Source organism: Cucumis melo, chromosome 3 (assembly GCF_025177605.1).
Source record: "Cucumis melo cultivar AY chromosome 3, USDA_Cmelo_AY_1.0, whole genome shotgun sequence".
Lineage (NCBI taxonomy): Eukaryota > Viridiplantae > Streptophyta > Magnoliopsida > Cucurbitales > Cucurbitaceae > Cucumis > Cucumis melo.
In genome coordinates, this window is record NC_066859.1 from 30,811,870 (window position 1) to 30,831,907 (window position 20,038).

General features: G+C 33.8%; 4 protein-coding genes and 2 long non-coding RNA genes across 8 annotated transcripts; 3 read left to right on the forward strand and 3 right to left on the reverse strand.

Moving 5' to 3' along the window:
* The first annotated feature begins 251 nt into the window (after positions 1 to 251).
* Positions 252 to 2,445, forward strand: LOC127148510 (axial regulator YABBY 4-like). Its single transcript, XM_051082493.1, has 7 exons — positions 252 to 397; positions 614 to 748; positions 872 to 1,040; positions 1,137 to 1,185; positions 1,342 to 1,417; positions 1,584 to 1,694; positions 2,143 to 2,445. The coding sequence occupies exons 1-6, from the start codon at positions 314 to 316 to the stop codon at positions 1,653 to 1,655; spliced, it is 585 nt and encodes a 194-aa protein (XP_050938450.1). The 5' UTR covers positions 252 to 313; the 3' UTR covers positions 1,656 to 1,694; positions 2,143 to 2,445.
* A 3,056-nt stretch (positions 2,446 to 5,501) lies between these two features.
* On the reverse strand, positions 5,502 to 6,761 carry LOC103487701 (uncharacterized). Of its 2 annotated transcripts, none has more exons than XM_008446126.3 (4): positions 6,341 to 6,761; positions 6,152 to 6,257; positions 5,967 to 6,044; positions 5,502 to 5,650 (listed from the first exon to the last, which is right to left on the reverse strand). In XM_008446126.3, the coding sequence occupies exons 1-4, from the start codon at positions 6,407 to 6,409 to the stop codon at positions 5,592 to 5,594; spliced, it is 312 nt and encodes a 103-aa protein (XP_008444348.1). In that variant the 5' UTR covers positions 6,410 to 6,761; the 3' UTR covers positions 5,502 to 5,591. The 2 variants fall into 2 exon arrangements, with proteins under 2 accessions (XP_008444348.1, XP_050938451.1); XM_051082494.1 differs by having other exon boundaries at positions 5,502 to 5,638; positions 6,341 to 6,741.
* A 128-nt stretch (positions 6,762 to 6,889) lies between these two features.
* LOC127148511 (uncharacterized) lies at positions 6,890 to 8,001 on the forward strand. Its single transcript, XR_007819539.1, has 2 exons — positions 6,890 to 7,054; positions 7,530 to 8,001. It is a non-coding gene; the product is annotated as an uncharacterized LOC127148511 (long non-coding RNA).
* An 885-nt stretch (positions 8,002 to 8,886) lies between these two features.
* LOC127148512 (uncharacterized) lies at positions 8,887 to 10,085 on the reverse strand. Its single transcript, XR_007819540.1, has 3 exons — positions 9,626 to 10,085; positions 9,392 to 9,450; positions 8,887 to 9,260 (listed from the first exon to the last, which is right to left on the reverse strand). It is a non-coding gene; the product is annotated as an uncharacterized LOC127148512 (long non-coding RNA).
* Positions 10,086 to 12,612: 2,527 nt separating this feature from the next.
* Positions 12,613 to 15,703, forward strand: LOC103487699 (BOI-related E3 ubiquitin-protein ligase 1). Its single transcript, XM_008446124.3, has 5 exons — positions 12,613 to 13,016; positions 13,120 to 13,175; positions 14,058 to 14,229; positions 14,419 to 14,777; positions 15,062 to 15,703. The coding sequence occupies exons 3-5, from the start codon at positions 14,124 to 14,126 to the stop codon at positions 15,596 to 15,598; spliced, it is 1,002 nt and encodes a 333-aa protein (XP_008444346.1). The 5' UTR covers positions 12,613 to 13,016; positions 13,120 to 13,175; positions 14,058 to 14,123; the 3' UTR covers positions 15,599 to 15,703.
* A 354-nt stretch (positions 15,704 to 16,057) lies between these two features.
* Positions 16,058 to 19,897, reverse strand: LOC103487697 (uncharacterized). Of its 2 annotated transcripts, XM_008446117.3 has the most exons (8): positions 19,288 to 19,897; positions 19,125 to 19,208; positions 18,894 to 18,974; positions 18,664 to 18,803; positions 18,382 to 18,484; positions 18,201 to 18,270; positions 16,382 to 16,444; positions 16,058 to 16,297 (listed from the first exon to the last, which is right to left on the reverse strand). In XM_008446117.3, exons 1-8 carry the CDS (start codon positions 19,347 to 19,349, stop codon positions 16,220 to 16,222), a joined length of 681 nt encoding a protein of 226 aa, XP_008444339.1. In that variant the 5' UTR covers positions 19,350 to 19,897; the 3' UTR covers positions 16,058 to 16,219. The 2 variants fall into 2 exon arrangements, with proteins under 2 accessions (XP_008444339.1, XP_008444344.1); XM_008446122.3 differs by lacking the exon at positions 19,125 to 19,208 and having other exon boundaries at positions 19,209 to 19,897.
* Between the last annotated feature and the right edge of the window lie 141 nt (positions 19,898 to 20,038).

The following is a 20,038-nucleotide window of genomic DNA, read 5'->3' on the forward strand; positions in this document are numbered from 1 at the left end:
ATATATGATGTACCTAATCATCATCGTAAAGAAATTATAAAAAAAACACATTTGTGATTAATTTTAGTATAACACATCATATATATAAAAAGAATCTTAGTGTGAGAAAACGACAGAAGGGAAATCATTAATTGAAAGGGAAGGATGATATATTATATATGATAATAAAGGGAAGCAAAAAGAGGTATATATAAATTGGACTTGCATATAAATTGGTGTGAGCCTGAGAGACAAATATATATATAGTTAGGTCTTATTCATCACTCTCTTTTATCTGTTTTGTGTTAGAAATAAATTAAAAGAAGGTGTTGATATGTCGACAGTGGAGCAGCTCCTTGCCGATTCCTCTGAACAGATTCGCTATGTGCAATGTGGTCTTTGTAGCACCATATTATTGGTACGTACGTAATTAAGATCATATCATATAATTAAAACAGCAAGCCTTATTTAAGTAGTAATTAAATTAGTGAGTATATATATGTGTGTGTGTGTGTGTGTGTGTGTATGTGTTCATTATTATTATTATATGATTTTGTTTGATGATGATGATGATGATTTTAATTTATAATTCAGATATATTGAAGTAGTGTTAAGTATTATTTTATACGCACAGGTAAATGTTCCATACAGCAACTTGTCAATGGTGGTGAGTGTAAGATGCGGAAACTGTGCTGGTCTTCTCTCTGTCAACATGGCTAAGCCCTCTTTTATCCCTTTTGATCTTCTCACTTCCCTCTCTCATAACTTGGTATCTACACCTATGTTCCTCTTTTTTCTCTCTAAACATTTTTAGTTTTGAAATCACACTGTCAGCAGTACATGAACTCCTAATTGTAAATTATCATTACAAACTGTTTTTTTTTTTTATCAGCCAAAGGAGGGTTTTGGCCAAGAGTTTAACGTCCAGAAACACTACTGCTTGGACAGCCTCAGCAACACATCATCGTCGTCCGACCTCCTAACCTCGTACCATAACATTATTCAAAATCATGAAGATGATGACGTCATCATTATTCCACCCACTCCAGTTGTTAACAAGCGTAATCCGGCCCTTTCATTATGTCTATAAATTCTTCTCCTTTTTTTTCTTATTATTGTACATGAGTTTTTTTTTTCGAATTGTCTGTGAAAATTAGCCCCGGAGAAGAAACAGCGAGCCCCGTCAGCTTATAACCAATTCATCAAGTAAGATGTATATTTATAGTTGATTAAACTTCAAATTCAAATTAAATTACGTGTAAGAGAGGGAGAGTTAATTAAGAAAGGGTGTGAATGGGGGTTTCACATGCAAATAATTATAATTTGTATTAAAAATTAAAGATTAAGTAAAAAAAAATGCAGGGAAGAGATTCGGAGGCTGAAGGCAGAGAATCCAGCGATGGCTCATAAAGAAGCATTCAAGACAGCTGCAAAAAATGTAAGCTTTATGTGCGTAACATCGTTGGATTCATGATGACATTGATGAGAGAGAGAGAGAGAGCTGTGGTTGTTATATACATATTACTATATTTAAGCGTAAGTTAATTTTGATGTAAAATACTAATGAAACAAGTTTATATTATTATTGGTGTTGGGAGGTGCAGTGGGCTCATCTTCCGCCAGTCAATGCCGAAGGAGCTGATCACATGATGCTGAGGAAGAAAAACGTAATGTAGCCAAAGGGGGAGAGCGTCATATTAATTAACTTAAATCAGGTAATTATATTTAAAATTAGCTACCTTCATTGATTAATCATATATTATATATGAGTAGACAAAACATTAATGTTGAATAATAAATTTGAGAGAGTAAATATATGGGATTGGCAAGTATATATTTCCGGTCCCCTACTATGTTTGGTGTTTGTGTGTGTGTGTATTATGATGATTTAGAATTTAATTAAAGGTAAATAAAATTAAAAAAATAATAATAATAATAATAAAAATAGGGGTGGTAATAAGCCAACGACCACATCGAAGTCGATTTTCTTGAAATGGAATGAGACTTAAATACAGAATTTATGAATAATTAGTTCTATTCTCATTGTTTACAGTAATTAAATGGGCGGATGCCACTGAGATTGAGATTGAGATTTGAGATAATTTTCAAAGTTCAATAATGTCTTTCTTTTTCTTATTTGTTATTTGTTATTTATGATTTCAGAGTTCAAAGTGTGGTTCTTAGAAGTTATTGAAGAAGAAAAAAAAAACTCCCTTACTGCCTGTGCTTTGGATCTGCGCCCAACGACAATGAAAGATATTAATTTCATCCTGACATAAAGACACCAACACCCTCCCTCCCTCTCTCTTTTTTCTATCACCTTTTCTTTTCATTTAATATAATAATAAAATTCATGTAATGCCCCTCCCCCTTCCCTCCCTCTCTCTCTCTTCTTCTAATTTTTTATTTATATTTTTTGTATTGAATTTTAGCTTTCAATCAAACAAAGCTTAGGCATATATATATATATATATATATATATATATCTCCAAACTATATTCTACTTTTCCCATCATTCATATATTTATTTGGTGGTAATTTACAAGTGTGTACATTTTTCATTCTTTTTAAGATAAATAATCCTTCAAATATCTCCACAATGGTATGATATTATTTATTTTAGATATACACTCTCATAGTTCATAAGACATTATACTGATAGAGACAGTTACTCATACTTATATACGTAACGATTCTTTTATTTAATCAATATAAAACTTTAGTTATAGACTAGTGCTTCTCTTTTCTTGATGGCTTACCATGACAAATAAAGTATTCCCTACTTGAATGAAACAAAGATGAAAAGAATAAAAAAATAACTGAATTTAACCCATTGAAAGTTGAATCGAAAAATAATGGACCGGAAAGAAAAAGGAAAAAAAAAAAAGCAAAAAGTTACTACATTAAAGACAATTAATATTTTTCTTATAAAGCATTAATTCTTAATTTAGTATTTTGAAATAGAAATAAATATAAAAAATACAAAGAAAACGTTAAAAGAAAAAAAGAAGAAGAAAAAAGGATTCAGAGACCCTCCTTAACGGCGGCACTGGAATAATTTTTTAATATTTTTCAAAATAACTTCTTTTTTGCTAATTTTTTTCTCTAAAACTCACACCTATTATTCAACTGGTTCCACCATATTAATACTAAAATGTCAAATTATGAAAATGATTTTAGCTGATCAAAAACAAGTGATGTGGTCTTTTAATTAACTTCAACATTCTAATCTCCATCATCCGTGATTGTTGTATTAAATAAAATTCCAAATGAAAGGATATGCAGTAAAATAAAAACTAAATTAAGAGACATGCTACAAACATGGTGTGTTTTGATCGATGTTTTCTAAAAAGCTATGGAAAGAAATTAAATTAAAACTTGAAAATAAAATAATAGAGAGATGAGAATAATATATAGTTATATCTTTTTTGACCCTAGAGATAGATTTTGTAGAGACAAAGAGAAATGTTTTAGAGAGGGAAGAATTGAAAGACAAGATGTGTATAACATTACAGACAATAATATTAATTAGAGAAAAAGAAAATAAAGTTGGGAGAGAAAAGTAAAGTTTATAATTCCTAAATAAATGATAATATTTATTCAACTAGGGGGTATAAGTTAAGAGGACATAATTTCTTCTTTAAAAAGGGAATATATTATTATTATTATTATTATTATTATTATTATTATAAAGTCCGAAATTAAATATTGAGAGATACAAAAATTGAAAAGATTGGTTGATCATAAATAAAAATTAAAGACAGCACATAACAAAACCGAGTTTGAAAAATTGAAAAAGATGCTGTTAATAGGGTATCGATGGAAGATGTATTACCATTTTAAAAAGTAATAATAAATTCATGGGCACTCTCTATTTAATGAGTGCATTAATTAAAAAGCTTGACAACTTGGTGTATATAATTAAAAGGCATCACGACATACAAAACAACTTTCATTAAAACCCCTTTCATGAGTCATGACCATCTTCTTCTATTTCCTCCTTTTCGATTCAACCTATATATATCATTTTTATATACATACATATATATGCTTAATTTCTCTCATCTCATTCAGATATCGACTTTTACACTGATTATGATTTTAGTTTTTAGTTCTCTAACTACCACCTACTCATAATTATCTCTACTATTTTTATTCCCAACGTTTTGTTGTCTTATATGAGATGCATATATAACCAAACTCGACCTTAATTAATTATCAACCAATCTTTTTATTTTTTTCTTTTTTTTAAAAAAGAGGTAAATAATAATAATGTTAAGAGGAATAAATGTCCTATATCTAATGAAGGTCTTAACCTCACATCAACAATGCTTAGCATATTATTATTGCAAAACGCCATTCCAAAGCTTTAAGTTGAGAATTCTTTCTTTTTCGATGTGAATATAAAATATTATAAAGCCAATAGCTGTAAGTATGGGTTATTAAATGGGTTTGATATGTTTAGTATGATCAAAAGAGGATATTTTGAACACTTTATATTTATTTTGTCCATTTGCCTTCTTTGTTTTGTCCTTCATCACTGTAGATAAGTTTCTTTTTTTGGAAGAAGAAAAAAAAAAAGCTCATCTTACTTAACCTAAGTTTCAATAATCGTAGTATTATTAATAAACATAACGGCAAGAGAATCAAAATTTCAAAATTTTAGAACCATAAATAAAATACTATAAAGTTAAAATATTGTCTGGATGTAATCATTAAAACTCATAGGCTAAATTCATCCTTCAAAATAAATTAAAAATAACATGGAAACAAAAATTATACAAAAGGAGAGATTGTTGAGCAGTATTGAAATAATGTTATGAAATATAGAAAATGGTAAAAATAAATAAAACCAGATTACATTATGAATTTAAGTTATATAACAACTTAATGGATTGTATTAGAGTTTAAGATGGAATAAAATACATATATAAGACAAAACTTGAGTAGCAAACAACCATGTATATGAGGCATAACCATATTGAATGTTAGACTCAAATAAATGGCAAAATACAGGTTTGGTGTATAAAATTAGTCTCAGGCGGCCCATAAAAGGGCCCAACATTGCAGTCCACATAAAATGAGTCTCCTAATGCTTCACTCCCTCTCGGGTTGCAAATTTGTGAAATCGCTCTATTCATTAACCAATTCAACAATGTTCCAAGTCCAACAGGGATAAATATTAAAGACAATATATTTTAGCTCCTTTTAAGATCAACAACCAAACTGAAAAGCTACGAGAAAATATGATATTGTGTTAACATTTCTTTTTTTAAAAAAAATTATTACTGCATATGCACATGGACCAGAGAGTGATACTGGAGACTGCACTGCAAGGATATCCCTTTTATCAATTTGGTAAACAAAAAAATGTAATCGGTTGAGTAAACAGGATTTACATTTAGCATTCAGACTTTCCTCTCTCTCTCTCTCTCTCTCTCTCTCTCTCTCTCTCTCTCTATCTATCTATATATATATACTTTGTTCCAAAACAAATAAATAATAATAATAAAAGAGCTTACTTGATCAAGAAACAACTAGGCTTGAATTAATTAATCATCATCATCATCATCATATATATATATATATTGGTATTACAAATTATTAACGGGTCACCTCCGGTAGAGATATTGTCTTCTGACGATGCTCCGCTCACTCCCTGTGAATTTGGCTGTAAATGGACCCAAATATTTAACTAAGAAACAAAGAAATAACCAATATTTAACTAAGAAACAAAGAAATATATAGATGTCGATTCTTAAAATTAAAACATATTCTTATAGAATAAAATCTGCAATGTTTTTTTCTTATACCAAACTGAAGAGTTTAAGCATTTAAAAATAGTGCAGTAGGTTTGTGTGTAGGGTGAATAATTAATTAAGCTAAATAGGAATTAAATGAAAGGATCATATAGGTAAATTAAGGCCGTCACGATCAAATGACATTATTTATTTATTTTGAAGTAGACGTAGGATGAGGGATTATACCGAGGAATGGATTGGGAGAAATGGTATGGAAATATGCTCGGAAGAAGTCGGAGTTCTCTTTCTGGAGCTCCTTCCACACTGGCAGCTCAAATGAAAAAACCCCATAAAACCTTAATTTAGACAATTGAATAATAAATTAAATCTGATTCACAAAGTTAAAAAAGGATTATTTGTAATGTATGGACCTGTAAGTGTAATGAGAGGACGGATATTTGCATGGTGAGCCAATGCCTTTACGCACTCATCTCGACTCATATGAAGCAGCAAGCATCTCTCTATCAGATGCTGGACCTGCAAAATTAATTGAAATGATAAAAAAGGAAAAGCCAAGATTTTAACTATTACAATTAGTGAAAGAAAGACAAAAGCAGTACCATCCGGATATAGGCATGGGGTTGGCAATGAAAACAAGGAAGAAAGTGGTGTCTGTTAGGGCGGTACATACTATGATTTATCTATTTTATGTATACCTATATTTAGAAATTAGCTAGAATATTTGGACAAAAACCCAAATAGAATAATGTTAAGTACATTCGGCGAAAACCAAAGGACGAAATATTGCTGAAAAAACAGAGAAGATAACAAATCAAAAGCCCTCATAAGCGCCAAAGATCAGAAGAAGATATTTGTGAGCTTTTTATAGCAAAAAAAAAAAAAAAAAAAAAAATGGGAACAAGAATGAAAGAAAAGGAAGGAAGAAATATTATCCACAGATATCCAAGTGAAGGGCCAAAACAGCACAAGCAATCCAAAACCCATCTCTAAACAGATAAGAAAGTTGCAGAACGGAATGGATGGTTATTGCAAATATATATGTATATGTATATATGTATTTTTACTAACGGTGTGACTGATTTTGACAAATCTCTCCACCCCTTGCTTGGCCCCAACAATGAACAACCTCTTTAAATTCATGTCACTGCCAATAACTCATTATTCATCTACTGTATTCCAAGTGGCATTCAAATTACAACAGTACTATAGATTATTGATATAGGTGAAATTGAAATTGAAGTGATGTTGCAGATCCCATTATTTATTATACTTTATGTCAAAGTAAATTGCCCACAATAATATTGAGAGAGAAGGTACGTAGCTGCTCCACTAGTAACATACAGAAACATAATCATATGCATGCCGTGATTCAATTGTGAGGCTTACGATAAATAAGTTTTTAGTGTATAGTCATAAGCCACGTTGTCTCCTCATTTAACATACATATGAAATGGAATGGAATGGAGCTGATAATTTTTTCTTCCTTTTTTAATAATATGGAATTAAAAAGCAAGGTACAGGCTATATGCTATAGGTGGATAACTTGAAGGGTCAACAAGTAACAATCAACATATTGAGTACTGCAAGTATAACTTACTTTCTTTATTGGACAGTAGTTAACGTGAAATAACAGAGCAATTAACTGGAAAACCTCATGATCCGAAGAATTAGAGATGTTTGATCTTCAATTATATTACTGAATGCATGTCAATGGTGGTGTGGTTTTTATATGATGCGACCCACACCACATTCTTGACTGTGACTAACATTTTCTCGTTTCTTTCAAAGCCCAACCTTTTCTCACACTCATAGTCATAGAAAAGTTAAACTACTCAGCAGCAGGTGCTATGCAGACGATTTCAAAGGAGTACCTTCTCCTTTGTTGTTCCCAGGACATTCTCATCAAATTTGAATCTCAAGACTATACACTCTCCCTTCCTCTAAATCCATGTCTTAATGCCTCACCATTTTGGTAATCTTGAAGTGGGTCAACTGGATTTGGGATTATGAACATTTTGATGAATGTTGAGCAGAAAGGGCAATATGAACAATAACCTAGATCCTGGAAGAGAATTTTTTTCGCTATAACATATGTTTTAGTCCATAATGTTATGGTTGAAAACTTTCAAATAGGTGTACCATGTTTTAGTAATTTTCAGTTATACCTTTCACCTGCGAATTTAGCATAGGACCCGGGGCGAGCCTCCCTCAACTTTATCGTTTTATATTATATATAAAGAAAACTACTTAATTATTAATATTTATTATTAGCTTAGTGGTTAGTCTGATTGTTAGCCCCCTTCCTGTACAGTTTATTTTTCATATTTTCCTTTTAGCTCCCGTCAATATATTTTCTACGTCCGCTACTGCTTGCTGTTGCCATATATTCTAAGTTGAACTAAAGATCGCATAAAAACATAAAATGGCAACTCCCTCGTATGTCACTATTCAGTACTACTTCGATTCCGGAAGATCATTTAAATTCTATGCCGTTACAATTTTATTCTGATAAATGAAAACCCTGTTCTACCGACTAAAAACAATTACAAAACAAATCCTTTTGTTTCAGTAGTGAACAACGGAACACTATCAATGATAGGCTACTGCAGATGACAGAAGTTATCACCCAAAACATGCAATATACAGAATGTCAAACACAGGGATAATAGTCTTTGCCAGCAAGATCTTCACTCAACTAATGTCTATATGAATTAAAGACCAACAAGTCCTAGTTCAAATCCCCCACCATCCATTTCTATTTAAAAGAAAAAAGATAAAGAACAATAGTCTCTCCTGAAGACATCCTTCAAAGGGTAGTCTAGAGATAATTTCCAGGTCAAACATCATATCGAACAACAAAACCTGAAAAAGCGGCTGTAAGACTTAGTCGGTCTAACTCGTTTCATATTTCTAAGCAGGCAGCAGCCCGTGAAATATATTGCAGATCAAAGAAAAGGTTCAAAATAATTCCTGTGTCAAAAGAATAGGGGAGACAATATGCAGGTCAAGCTAAGGCACTTTTAAGCTTTGAGCATGTAGGAAGATAACAAAGCATTCTTTATGGTTTTGTCAAATGACTTTCACATCCATTAATCAACAATGAGAAACAGAAAACCATAAGCACTTAGAACTGAACAAATGACGCTATATAAACATCTGATGATAGTTGTATTAATTTGTTATCGATAGTGCAGGTATAGACAGAGCATTTCACAAAGGCAATTAGTTACGAGAACGGAAATCCTTCCAGCATACTAACTACATCCTTTCTTTCTAACGAACTTTCAACATTATGATAGTACGCAGTTCTGATATGTAACTCCTAAAAACTAGTAAACACTTGAAAGATGTTCGTATAAATCTGCTCAACTCGAGTCATGCGCTGAATCTTCTCTTTAAGTAAACGCCAATACCGACTCCTTCACATCACAGCACATGAACAAGCAGAAAAGGTCAACATGAGTCATGAGCATTCGTCTACAGCAGTAGCGAACCAGATCCAGTGCATCAAGTGCATCCCTAATACGGGGAAAATAAAAGCATTAGGATCTTTTCTACAACGCAAGGTAAAAAAGGTATACTTTTAACTGTTGGAAAAAACCAAGACGGAATTCAAAATGTAAATGAAGTAAAGCGTTGCACTCCCTTACCCTTCTAAATAATCGGCCTGTAGAAGATCAAGTTAACGATCCCACTTGTTTCCAATCACCTGAAAAAAATATAAACCGAAGGGTTCAAGAGTTGAGAGTAAATGAAAACTTTGGGGGTGTTGGGTAGGCAAGAACCCAAAAACAGTGGCACATAGAATGGATAGAGAAAACGGGAAAATTGAATTCTGAGAAGAAAATTTAACTCAATACTGAATATAGTTGTCCATGGCTTACCTTTCCGCAAGTGAAGCAACGCACTGGAATGATCATCTTCGCTTTCTGCTTTCTGCACAACCCTACGTGTCTAGATCCTAATTTCATCTTCACTTTATATCTATACTATATATATATATGATTTTATATCTAATCTATTATGGTGGAGCTAAATTTTGTAAGTTTTCATTGTTTTTTCTTTAATCAGTTTCAACCTACCTCGTATATAAGTATAAAAATGAGGATGAGATACCATGGTAGGAGATTGAGCAATAGAAATATAAATTAGATAGTTATTATGGAATTGGAGGTTAAGGAAGCAGCTGCAGTTGCTGGTATATTTCGATTTGGATTTGTTGGATTGGTCAATGGCTCATAGCTAACAAGGAATGAAGAAAACGTGTTTTTTCTTTTTTTCAATTAAAAAAGAAAAATTGGACAGAGAGGTTGCCCGCTCACTGCGTTGCCTTCGCCATCCCCTCTCGTCCTCTTCTCTTTCCACATGTTGGTCAACAAATTTGACCTTTCCTGTTCATATGCTGCAAAAACACACAAAACCCTTTGCAACCTTCCAACACGCATCTTTCAAATTTAAACCACTGCTTATTTGTCAACTTTTCCTTTTCGTTTGACTTATGTTCAAACTACAAAGAAATATCCATCTTCATACATATCATTCGAGTAGATAGCATTTCAAGATTTATTCTAAAATGATATAAACGTTATAAGTTCACAGAGCATGTTAGCTATAGAGTACCAAACTAATCAATTATTGCATGCAGCCTGACTTAAAATTAAGAAGTGTATGAAAAAACATTGTTAATATTTTAGATACAAACATAGATGTCAAAACTTGGAGAGGGTTTAACCCCAAATGTACATTGTTGATAAATTTTGTAGTTTAGATAGATACATCCATGCAAAATAGCAAATTTAAAATTGCACGTTGTGATTTTGTGGTGTAGGGTCGTATATATTTTGCTACTTAAATCATGAAGTCCAAATATTTTTTTTAGTATTGAATTATCACTTACTAGGGAGAGAGACTACTTTACATTTCCTTACTTACTTAGAAGTTGGGTGACTCAATCCTTCTATCGGTAGAATTTCCTCTTATATCTTCAAATATATCATACCTTATTTTTTAGGGTGCAACATCTCACAAAAAAAAAAGGTAATCGATTTGTTATAGTTTGCCATGTTGGGTGAAAGAATTATTTCGACAATAGTGTCTATAGAAAAGAAGGCAAAATTAGACAAATTTATAAAAGGATAAAAGAAAAGTATTTAAAACTGAGGGGGAGAGGAAGAAATGTTAGGAATGAGTTCAATAATTAGAATAAAATAGAAGCAATTATTAAAATTATGGATAGAACATGGTACTGATAAATATATTTTTGTTATTTAAAAAAATCATAAAATTTAATGTTTAGTATAAAAATAAGGGGTAAAGATTGTTATTAATTAGTATTTGAAAGAATAAAATAAAAGATGAGAATGAGGTATATGAATGAAAATGGAGGGTTAAATTTGAATTTATATATTAAATTAAAAAAAGAAAAGGGAATTACATGAAAATAAAGTAAAGATGGGATGAGATGAAAAGAAAGAGAAAAGAATAATAATAAATGGGAATGGGAATGGGGACTAAAATGGTGACCCGCAAATCGGGGAATGGAGATCCGTGAGCAGAGCAGGTTGTCGCTTCGCTACAAATGCAAAGGCAAAGGCAATGGCAATGGCAAAGGAAAAATGCAATTGCGCGCCAAAAATTAAAAAAAAAAAAAGAAAAAGAAAAAGAAAAAGAAAAGGAAGACGTGGGCCCGAGGCAGCGAGCGGAGGGAAGGATGCATATAATTGAATAACATAACGCAACACAAGGCCTTGTTTCCCGCCCACACCCACACCCACACCCACACCCACACCCACACCATCCTCTCCTAACTCTCCCTATGTCATACACAACCTCCTCCTAATCCTACATCCTACATCCTACATCCTACATCCTACATCCCACGACCTACATCCTTTTCCATCTCTATCTTCATCTTACCTTTCCTAACCCTCCTCATTTCAATTACTTTCATTCTCCACCATGCTTCCTTTCTCTTTTCTTTTCCATCTTAATTACTTTCTTAATTATAATTATTTCTTCTTTTCCATCTCTATCTTAATCTCACCTTTCATCTTTTTGATTTGGACATTCTTTTTTTTTTCTTATTCAAAAATATCAATGCAACTAAGTTAACCAGCTAAAATGATCTCTAATCAACTAATAAACAATAATAATTATAATAAATGAAATAATGTATTGACCTTTAGTATTTGGATGGATTGATATTTGTAAAGCTTTCGTTTGAAATTTATATTACATGAGTTCGAGACTTCAAATTTATTATTATATATTAGTGTAAGGAAAAATGTTTTGTCAAAATTGGATGGAATTATTACAAAATGGTCCCAAGGGAGAGAGTTACCGAAAAAAGAAAAGAAAAGAAAAAAAGTTGACACGAATATCTCATTCACCCTTGTAAGTTGTATATAATAATCCAAATCTGAAACTATATATATATATATATATATGAAAATAATGATATTACCAAATATTGTAAAATAAAGATGCAGGGGCAGTTACGTAAAGTGGCGTACAAATTCAAACTAAAAAGATAAAAACAAAGTAACAGTAATATTGTTTTAAAAAACAGCACCATATTCCATCCCCAACAATAATGAATATTTCTTTAAAATCAATCAATAAATAGGTAATCCAATTGGAAGAGTGTGTAGTTTAAGGAATTGATTTTATTTACAAAATTAAAATTCGAATTAAAAACTGTGTTGTGTCGCCAACGAAGCACCCAAAATTGTAATGGAAATGCAATGAAATTTGAAAGAAAGAAAGAAAGGAAAAGGGTTGGGGGAAGAAGAAGTGGATGGGGTCCAGAGTTTAAAATGTGATATTAACTTTGATCCCTTCTCTTCCCCCTTCCTTCCATCCATCATAACTTGTGTTTCCTAAAAAATAAATTAAACAATAAGGAATTATATAAATTAAAAAGAAAAAGAAAAAAAAAAAGGAACGGAAATCCGTTTGCGTAACCACTACCACCGATTCATTCATTTCATTCTAATAAATTTTCCACTCCCACCGCACCACCTCCCTACAATTCCTCTTCCTCTCTCTCCTATAATTCTCCATCTTCATCTCCATCTCCATCTTCCTCCTCATCCTTTTCGTCGGTTATCTTACCTCTCCAGAACCCTCCATCCATCTTTTCCCTTTCCTCTCTCTCTCTCTCTCTCTCTCTCTCTCTCTCTCTATACACACACATACACACACACACACACACACATATTTCTAGATCCTATTCCTCCTCCTTCATCATTTGATTCTACATATACACTCTTCAAGGTATTTCTATCTTTTATTTCTATATATACATATGTTTTCTTCTTTTCCCTATTACTATGTGTGTATGTATTGCTTATGAATTATGTGGATTGTTGAATGGCAGGATCTGGAGATGATATTTCTTCTCATCTCACACTGCCCAAATGACTTCTTCGTAAGGTAATCCTTTTCTTCACCTACTTTCATGTTTGCATCGTTGCTAAAGTCGTGCCTCATAAGGAAAACTTCCTATCATGATCTCAACTAAACATTGTTCGTTGTCAAAATTGTTTGATTGCCTGCTCCTTTATTATGCGATTCGGGTCAAACCTGCTCATCAATCTCCCAAACTTTCCACATTTAGATATCCCCACTTCTGATACACTTAAGCCTTTTCCCATTCCTTTTGCCGCGTCTCCATCCCTGCTGATGTTTTTTCTGACTATCTCTATATGGTTTTATGATTGATTCAACTCCTGCTATTTCTTCTGATCTGATCTTCCTCTTATGTTATTTCTGAATTCGTGCTTCCCTTGAATTTTATGTTTACATTTATGTTTGACTTTCTAACAAAAACGTGATGATGGGTAGTTTCTCGTTTTTCACCTATTTGGATGGTTTGTTATTCATAGTAAATGCTACGGATAACTGGATTTTATAGGAATATTGACTGCCCATTATGGGGTTTCAAATACTGAATTCAGTCCTGGAATATCATACCCGTGTTTCGTAATAGGATTTGTGGAAGATGAGCCCCCATTTTGTTTTATTAACAATGGAGCTTTTGTGGCAATGCGAAGTCTGTTCAATAAATTAATCCATCAAAGATTTTTGGTATTGGGAACCGACTCACAGAGTACTTCAAGCCTTGTTTCTTGTTTGTCTAGTGTAATGCCGAAGTAACCATAGCACAAGGTTAATTGACGTATGCATTTTTTCATTTGAGGTTGGAGCTTCATATCTCCATACTCCACTTGTACTTAAAAATTCATACTATTGTCCTTCCTCGCTGTTTTTTTCCATCAGTGATAGAATTATTAAGACTGCTGTCTCCTTTTGCAGGCAGTGAACCTTCCGTGCTGTCAGTATTTTACTTTTCTCTTTATCTGAGGTTCATTGATTCAAAAAATGTTGGGTGGCAACAATGGAAATGGTTTGCTTCCCGTTTTCCTTGATGAAAAACGAACCCAGTATCAAACTAATGCTTCTGGTCAGCTGCAGTTATTTGGGAATTGTGAGTTTTTTCTCTCTAAAATATCTGATTAACTTACTGCATTCCGAAAACTTTTATTTATTAGTATGTCTAGCCAGAGTAAATGATTTGAATAACAATGCAAGTTTGATTGGATTTGGAAGATTAATCAGATCTTGTTAAATGTTCTTCTGTTGTCCCGTCTCATAGAATTCACAATTTATGTTGTAGTGCCCGTTAGTTGTGGAATTGAGCCTGTAAATTATTTTGGAAATGAGCAAATGGTTCATATGCTTCGCCCTAACAAAAGAAGTAGGGAAATAGAAGATTTCTCAAGACAGCAGAAGCTTCAGATTTCCCTAAATTATGCTTGTCAAGATGATGCTGATCGTTCAACAACCATTAGAAACCCAAATCCTGTGTCAACGGGCTTAAGGTTATCATATGATGATGATGAACACAATTCCTCTGTTACCACTGCCAGTGGAAGTATAACAGCTGCACCTTCAATCATTTTTTCACTTGGTGATAATATCAGGACTGAGATCGACAGACAAAAGGAAGAATTTGATCAATATATTAAACTTCAGGTACTTTAATCACCTCAGAGCTTCTAGGACATTCTGCTCTTCTGGATTTTAACAAGAGTGCATGCTGCATAGGGATAAAACTAAAACAATTTGTGATATTATTTCCTTGAAGATGTTTGTGATTGTGGCCTAATTAGTTCATTAAGAGCTTCTTATTACTCTTTATAGCAATTACAATCACTTCACGCGATGCCGTAAATGGGGTGCTCATGTTAAAGTATCCTTCAATGCGGTTGATTCAATTGGGTCTAATGTGTTGGATTTTCCATCTGCCTGGCAAACAGGAAGAACATTTGGCAAAGGGTATTAGGGATATGAAGCAAAGACATACGGCTTCCTTTCTTAGTGCGATTGAAAAAGGCATCGGAAATAAACTGCATGAAAAGGATGTTGAAATTGAGAGCATGAACCGTAAAAACAGAGAGCTAGTGGAGAGAATAAAGCATGTGGCCACGGAAGCTCAAAATTGGCATTGCAGAGCAAAGTACAATGAGTCAGTCGTAAATGTCCTGAAAAACAATCTTCAGCATGCCATCTCGCAGGGTGCGGACCAAGCGAAGGAAGGGTTTGGAGATAGTGAAGTGGATGATGCTGCCTCAAACATTGATCCAAATAATTACCTAAGTGTTCCAGGTGGGACAATAAAACCTTCAACCAGCAAGGAATACATGATTTGCAGAGCATGCAAGGCAAAAGAGGTTTCCATCCTACTTATGCCTTGTAGACATTTATGTTTGTGTAAAGATTGCGATGGACTTGTAAATGTCTGTCCTGTCTGTCACTTGATCAAAACGGCTGGTATCCAAGTCTACCTGTCCTAAATTAAAAATCTTACCAAAGCGCAAAACAAATCTCGTTTTCCTTCTGTCTGTATGATATATACCTGCATTTTTTTTAATCACTAAGGTGAACGTTGAAGTTGCTCATTTGAAAGTTGGGTTTATCGTACTCGTCTTAGCATGAAGAACAATTACATTCTCTTTTCACGGTCCTGTTTCTGATCTTCAATATTGTTGTCGTTAAGAATTTTTGAACATGTATTTCGAGCAGAAGTTCCAATCAATCTGACCCACCGTCTTTTTCTTAAATTATTATTATTATTTATTATTATTATTCTAGGAGAAGTTATTCCATCCATCTTCCCGGAGTGATTAATAAGTCGAATGGAGTTCTGGTAAAAAGTAATTACAAAGGTATACTATAAATCTACCATAACGATCCTTGTGTGAGAACTGATTATAGCAATAAGCGCTTATAGTGATGGCAATAAAACACTCCTCTACAGAACTTTGTTGCATGCACTATTCCTTTTTCACCTTTGAAATAAAAGGCCAAACAGTTCAATTTGTACACCGCAAATCGGCGTATGCGATATGTCAAAATAGCTTTTGATACAACGTTGAGACACCTACTAACCGTCTCTATAAAGAGGCCAGCTAGCATTAGATTCTCCTCCTATTGTCCAGACGTGATTTCTTGCTCGCTGGTCCAGCTTGCAGATGTTCGCTGCTTGATTGAATCTAAAACACAAAGGTAAGAAGCAATGTTTAAATAACAAATGCGATCAAACGTAGAGAATAAATCATATGAATATAAGTTTTAACCTTATCAAGCTTTTCCCTGACGAGATGCACAGTTTGATTCATAGATTCGGATGCGAAGTAATCCTGTACTCAAGAATAAAGTGACATTTTCAGCCACACGAAGTAACATGCAAATACGAAGACCCAGAAACAAGAAGTTTCAAAAGCCATTATCAAGAATGTTCCTTTAATCTTCGTTACCTTTTGCCCAACCAAGTGAAAATGACATGTACATCATAAAAGAAAACTCAATAGGACAAACAAAATTTACTGTAGACAACCAAAGACTTCATGGCTCTACATCTAACAAAAGTGAAATAAAACTTCCAAAACAATTGAAGGAAGAAGATCAAGAAAATCCACCAAGTCGTGCCACAGAGGTCCTACAAAAAAGATTACTCCTCTAAACAACACTATTATTTTATCCCAGGAAAAAAGAGAGATTGTAAAAAACCTGAAACTGAAAAAAATTGAAAGTATACCAAAGAGTATACATGCATATAAAATGGTAACCTAAAAAATAGGCGATCTAGAATACTTGGTAAACCGTACCTTTGCACTTCTTGAGTGGATAGTGCAAGGCAATTATCATAGATGTGATAAAACAATACTACCTTTCAAAAACATATCGTAGAAACATAATGAGAGAAATATATTATTCTTAAGCCCTTCCGTTAGATGTCTACAGAAGCAATCAACTACTATGACAAAAAAGAACAGAGATAGCAAATGCAGGAAACATAGTTCTATGACTTGTCTAATTAGCTAATTTGATTAAGATAATAAGTCAAATTGTTAATGCCAGTTAGTTAATTCTATTGATTAGTCCAATCGTATACCGAGACTTATAAGTTACTCTCATCTTTCATACAAGTTAAGTCCCCATACTTGCTTTATTGTGGATTTTTTTTATACATAAAAGAGTTTAAACTTCAGAGAGGTTTGGTGGTTTCCCCTTGTGATAAATTTGACGTAAACCACATAAACTTATTGCACTAATCCGGTACCAGAGCTCTTGGTTGTTCCTAAAGAGGAATGACAATGAATGATCAAGAATGGAGTTGATGTTTTGGGGGTTTTCGGGGTCGAGTGATTACAACAATCTTTTTCTTAAGATATTGTTTACATCAGCTCCATCTTTGGCTTTTGTTCACCTGTCACCAAAAAAATTCTTTTCACACTTAGATGTAAAACCACATTCTCAAATGTCTATACTCTCTGAAGTCCTACACTGGATAATACCAAAATCATTTCCCCTCTAGGGTCCCCAATTCTCCTTACTGATAACCACGACACCACTAATTAAATACCACTATCCCCGTTCTACTATCCTGACTAAGATTCCCAATACATCCCTGACTAGTATTTTCACAGATGGTTGGGAGAGTCTAGACTTCTCCAATGCCTCAGGAATTTTGTGCCCAATAACATAACAAATAAAGAGAAATCATCTAGCTTCCCAATTTTGTGCTTGCAACCTATCACATTGCATTGGCCTTTCAAACCAATCTACTATGAAGCAAGGTGGTATTGGTCCTACATTGGTTAGAATGGGATAATCAATGTGGCACTTGAGTGGCTTGGCTCTCCCACCCCAATAGCTTAGCTTTTGGTGTGTGGTTCTCCAAGGTGCTTAAGGACCTGACACAATCATGCAATCTGTTGGATTGAACTCCTTGCACCCATATTGCAGCACACAGTGGAACTATGTCAAATATCATGTGTACAAGAGAAGCTTAAACTAAAAGAACACAGAATAATTGTTTCCTAGCATTGTTAATAATCATTGTAACATAAAAGATGACATGAAAAGGGAAGAAAAACTGCTACGGTAACAAACCTGGTCAGAGGAAACTCTTGTCATTTGAGAAACATGGGGACTGGAAATGAGTGCTGCATCTCCATAATTCCTACCAAAACGAGAGAGAGAAACGGAGAGAGAGAGAAACAGAGAGAGAGAGAGAGTTTAAACAAACTTGTCGAGTTTGCAGAAAATGCAAATTTTTTAATATGGTTCAAACCTATTTTCAAGAGAGTTCTTCTGTTCAAGAGTATAATTAGAGCGAGAAGGATTTGTAAGCTTTGCGGTTGTTGAACTAACTGCAGATCCTCTTGGTCTGCCAGCTGATAAAAATGTTATACATGCTTAAAAATGAACTATAGGAAGGAAACTTGCATTTCTTAACTATAACGTGGGTGGCATTGGATTGTTAAGTTGATACCTTCCAGATGTACCCAAAGCAACAAATTCCTATCTTACACACACACAGACACACACATATATATGCCAAAGCGTAACTTACAATCCAATCGTGCTAAAACTTCTCGTCTCCTAACTTCTAGCTTTTCCTTTGTATCAACCAAGCTTTCAAACTCAGGCGCATAAGAGACTTGGAGCCGATTACCAAGGAAAACAAACTCATCCAATTTTCTTTTTGCAAACCTAAAAGTTAAATTGTTATGGTCCAAACTCTGGGGGACAAATAAAGCATTCTTTGAAACAAAAGAAAAACCAGAAGAAAGGTGCAAATACCTGGCATTGGTGACCGAATGAAATTTGACAAAATAAACGTCTGTGAATTCATCACATTCTTCTGCATCCATGGGTTTACACCTGAGGAGAGTTATTGAAATTATGAGAAGCTAATCCAATCAACCATGGGGGAAGCATGTGATGAGAGAGCGGTAAAAAAGTATCATCCCATCTGAGGAATTAGAAAAGAAAGTATGGGAATTAGGAAGGGGAAACGAGAATTGAAGTTACTCTTCAAGGTTCCCGTAGGAGGAGAACAGTTTGTGCAAGCCATCTCCACAACCCAAGGCTGGGACGTTCCTCACAATCAAATACCTGTTGAATTTCAAAATGAAGAAGCTAAATAGATCTTCCTTCGATCATGCGGAGGAGAAATACCAGAGGTGGAATGGACCTTGACTCATCGCAAACTGTATAGGCGCGAACCGCAAGGGGCTCGTCTCTAAAACGAGGCATCCTCCAACAACCCGCTTTCTCTCAATTTCGATTTCCGATTTCCAATTTCCAGTTATCTAATCTAACCCCGCCCTTTTTCTACATTTGTCCATAGTTGTTTACGTTGTTTTCTTGAAGTTAAACCGTTTAGTTACCTCAATTGGCAAAATCACAAATTAAGCACACAAGGGTTCCGGCAAAACCCTCAACTGATTCGAATGCCCTAGCTTGCCTTTCGGATTGAGCGTCCTTTTTTTAAGTAGCAGTCGTTGTAGCTCTTTAGTTGTTTCACTCACAAATTGAAACTCATCAAGACCTGTGGGTCGGATTTGTCGTAAAATTCAGATCAGATGCTTGGTTTGAGGCTACGGCGTCCAACTCGAGATGCTTCTCCCGATCGTTCCCCCGAGATTTTTGTCATGATTTAGCAGAAAAATGGGTTCTCAATCGGAGGAATAAGGGATCCATGGATAAAGATGGAATTTGGGGCAACTACACAAAAAAATTCCAAAATTATAAACGAATACATAGGTTAGTTGACACTATGCAGTTAGTATATCAGTTTATTGATATACGAAATATAAAGTTTGTCGGTTGAATAGCATACTAAATATAAATATAAAAGAATCATATATTTGTTCAATATAAAAGAACCAGATATTTGAAACAGAGTAAATAGAAGTCCATCAATGACATTATCTAAGCATTTG

Excerpts from the sequence above, each read along its gene's own strand:
- LOC103487697 (XM_008446117.3), bottom strand. The coding sequence starts at position 19,349 with ATGCCTCGTTTTAGAGACGAGCCCCTTGCGGTTCGCGCCTATACAGTT. Across the intron at positions 19,209-19,287 it reads ACAGTTTGCGATGAGTCAAG|GTATTTGATTGTGAGGAACG; the intron begins GTCCATTCCACC and ends GAAATTCAACAG. Across the intron at positions 18,975-19,124 it reads TCCTACGGGAACCTTGAAGA|GTGTAAACCCATGGATGCAG; the intron begins GTAACTTCAATT and ends AACTCTCCTCAG.
- LOC127148510 (XM_051082493.1), top strand. The coding sequence starts at position 314 with ATGTCGACAGTGGAGCAGCTCCTTGCCGATTCCTCTGAACAGATTCGC. Across the intron at positions 398-613 it reads TTTGTAGCACCATATTATTG|GTAAATGTTCCATACAGCAA; the intron begins GTACGTACGTAA and ends TTATACGCACAG. Across the intron at positions 749-871 it reads CTTCCCTCTCTCATAACTTG|CCAAAGGAGGGTTTTGGCCA; the intron begins GTATCTACACCT and ends TTTTTTTATCAG.
- LOC103487701 (XM_008446126.3), bottom strand. The coding sequence starts at position 6,409 with ATGTACCGCCCTAACAGACACCACTTTCTTCCTTGTTTTCATTGCCAA. Across the intron at positions 6,045-6,151 it reads TCCTCTCATTACACTTACAG|TGTGGAAGGAGCTCCAGAAA; the intron begins GTCCATACATTA and ends TTGAGCTGCCAG. Across the intron at positions 5,651-5,966 it reads TTCTCCCAATCCATTCCTCG|CCAAATTCACAGGGAGTGAG; the intron begins GTATAATCCCTC and ends GTCCATTTACAG.
- LOC103487699 (XM_008446124.3), top strand. The coding sequence starts at position 14,124 with ATGTTGGGTGGCAACAATGGAAATGGTTTGCTTCCCGTTTTCCTTGAT. Across the intron at positions 14,230-14,418 it reads GCTGCAGTTATTTGGGAATT|TGCCCGTTAGTTGTGGAATT; the intron begins GTGAGTTTTTTC and ends TTTATGTTGTAG. Across the intron at positions 14,778-15,061 it reads ATCAATATATTAAACTTCAG|GAAGAACATTTGGCAAAGGG; the intron begins GTACTTTAATCA and ends CCTGGCAAACAG.